The sequence below is a fragment of the Littorina saxatilis genome, linkage group LG8 (assembly GCF_037325665.1).
Source record: "Littorina saxatilis isolate snail1 linkage group LG8, US_GU_Lsax_2.0, whole genome shotgun sequence".
Taxonomy (NCBI): domain Eukaryota; kingdom Metazoa; phylum Mollusca; class Gastropoda; order Littorinimorpha; family Littorinidae; genus Littorina; species Littorina saxatilis.
This window is the reverse complement of record NC_090252.1, coordinates 6,230,570-6,233,069: the sequence shown is the minus strand read 5'-3', so window position 1 is coordinate 6,233,069 and position 2,500 is coordinate 6,230,570. Positions and strand designations below refer to the sequence as shown.

The 2,500-nt window shown below is 39.0% G+C and overlaps 1 protein-coding gene across 3 annotated transcripts in view; it reads left to right on the top strand.

Moving 5' to 3' along the window:
• LOC138972647 (hexokinase type 2-like) overlaps positions 1–2,500 on the top strand; it is an 18,379-nt gene that overhangs the window by 3,347 nt on the left and 12,532 nt on the right. For all 3 annotated transcript variants that reach the window (XM_070345298.1, XM_070345297.1, XM_070345299.1), the window contains exons 2-4: positions 19–252; positions 1,189–1,401; positions 1,999–2,116. In XM_070345298.1, coding sequence (XP_070201399.1) covers positions 36–252; positions 1,189–1,401; positions 1,999–2,116 — 548 coding nt within the window. In that variant the 5' untranslated portion in view covers positions 19–35. The remainder of the gene's footprint in view (positions 1–18; positions 253–1,188; positions 1,402–1,998; positions 2,117–2,500) is intronic.

Below are 2,500 nucleotides of genomic sequence, written 5' to 3'. Positions count from 1 at the left end.
TGCAGATTTTCTGTGTAGGTGTCAATTAATCAACCATGTGCGCCATTACCATACTGCCGGTGTGCCTACTCTTCGTGGTTATTATTTACACTGACATCGGAAGCACTGATGCACTAATCACATGTGAAGCCGGGACGTTTGTGGAAGGAAAACCTGCTTCCATAAGCTGTAAGTTCCGCACCAATATCACTGCCAGCAAGCGGTCCATCAATATGGCGTTGTATCCTCCCGATGAAACAAAAGGGGCAATAGGTATGTATGTTATGGATTTATTTCCTGGAATCAGCACAGTTTACTAAAAGCCTTAAATAGAGTTAAACACCAAAACCAGATATGTTATTGCTTTGACCATTTAGGAAACAACATTTTGTATGATAAGCCAATAATTAGACATTTCTTTGATGTGTGTTTATTTTTCACAACAGAATACCTCGCTTATTTGCCTCTGTTAGCCGAGCGAATGTGTATTCTGTACACTAAATTGGAGTGTGCACGTTAAAGATCCCACGATTGACAAAAGGGTCTTTCCTGGCAAAATTGTATAGGCATAGATAAAAATGTCCACCAAAATACCCGTGTGACTTGGAATAATAGGCCGTGAAAAGTAGGATATGCGCCGAAATGGCTGCGATCTGCTGGCCGATGTGAATCCGTGATGTATTGTGTAAAAAAATTCCATCTCACACGGCATAAATAAATCCCTGCGCCTTGAATATGTGCGCGATATAAATTGCATAAAAATAAAAATAAAAACAATAAATAAATCCCTGCGCTTGGAACTGTACCCACGGAATACGCGCGATATAAGCCTCATATTGATTGATTTATCCAACATCATATAGCATATGTATTAAGCAACGGAGACTCGAACTTATCTGTTTTATCGTATTTTTTCAGAATACAGGAATACATCAAATGGTCATCTGCAACATAACCAACATTCAGCCATTTTATCTCACGATAATCTCAGGGATACGGATATATACGAGATACGTTAATTATGTTATATATAAGGGAAGAATAACCATGTATCTGCAATACATACACTAACCAAAGAAAAACAATATTGTGAACATATCTATTCCATACACATTATCAGATGAAATTTGAAGAAACAAAAATTGAAAAAATACCCAGTATGGTAACACAGCTGGTCATATTTCTCACAGGCATTCTGTTTATTTTCAGGTAAAGATATCCTATTGTGTCGATGGTCGGAGGAAAAGACAGAGCACCAGTGTTTTCTAGAAGAAAGTAACTACATGTTTGATAACACCCTGACGGATCGGCTGACTGTCAGGATACCCGCCGTCAGCTCTGGACAAGCAGGGTTGTACATGTGTTTCTTCGTACCGCCCGAGGGGACCGATGCATACCCATGTGAACTCATCGTTGATTCAGGTAAGTTTAATTCTGTTCAAACAAATTTGATATGAGGACGGGGGAATGTTCATGGTGTTACAGGATGAACGATAGAGTAAATGTTATTAGGCCTAAACAAAAAATTGGTGTGGTTACGGTAACCCGACCTACCCTATTTTTAGGGGCCGACCCTATAACTTTTTATTACATTTGTCAAAAAAACAAACAAACACACACACACAAGAAAACGAGTGCAGAAAACGCAATGAAAGCGAAAGCGCCCGAGTCGCACACTTATTTCCCTGTCAAGTAGGTTTAATTTGTACACATTAGAAAAAAAGTTAAAAAAAACCAAAGTGATTGCCTACCTTCCTACCCTATTTTTTGGGGCTATGTTACTGTAACCACACATATTTTGTTTTGGCCTTATATACAGATTTTAACCTATGTGTGTGGGTGTGTGTGTGTGGGGGGGGGGAGGGTGTGGGTGTGTGTGTGCCTGTTCAAACTACCTGCTTTTACGAATGATTTTGGAAGTGCTTGAGCGTTTTGTTTCTGAAAAAAACAAACATTTTCTTTCTTAGTATTTATTTCCTTGACTGCTTGCACACTATCTTCGGCTTGTGTTTGAATCAGGTAAACCGAAAGTAAACCAGAACTTCCTTCTGATCATCGTTCTGTGTGTTGTCGGGGTTGTTGCCGTGGTATGCTGTGTAGCACTTTTTGTCGTCATACGCAAACGTCGTAACAAAAGGTGAGATGTGATTAATAGAAAATACTACATGGCTTTATTTGTGATACCACGTTTTGAAAATGCGAGTTTTTACTGTCAGATCTACTTCTGAATGTGTATTGTAAACCTGATATCACACAAGAAGCAATGTAGTATTCTCTTTATACTACGCTTTGTTGTCATCTACCGTCGTTTTGAATCGACCAACTCTCGAGCGACCACACCAGTCGTTCGTATATACTCAGCCGCGGTGACACGCAAACCAAATGTACTCTAAAGAAGTTTTCTATTGGAAGGTTTGTAACGTTTTGTTTTGAACATTGGCATAGTAGAGTTTTAACATAGTTGTCAGTTAAAAAATAAGTTTAGGGTAATTCTGCAGGATATTGTGTCGGATACAGTAGC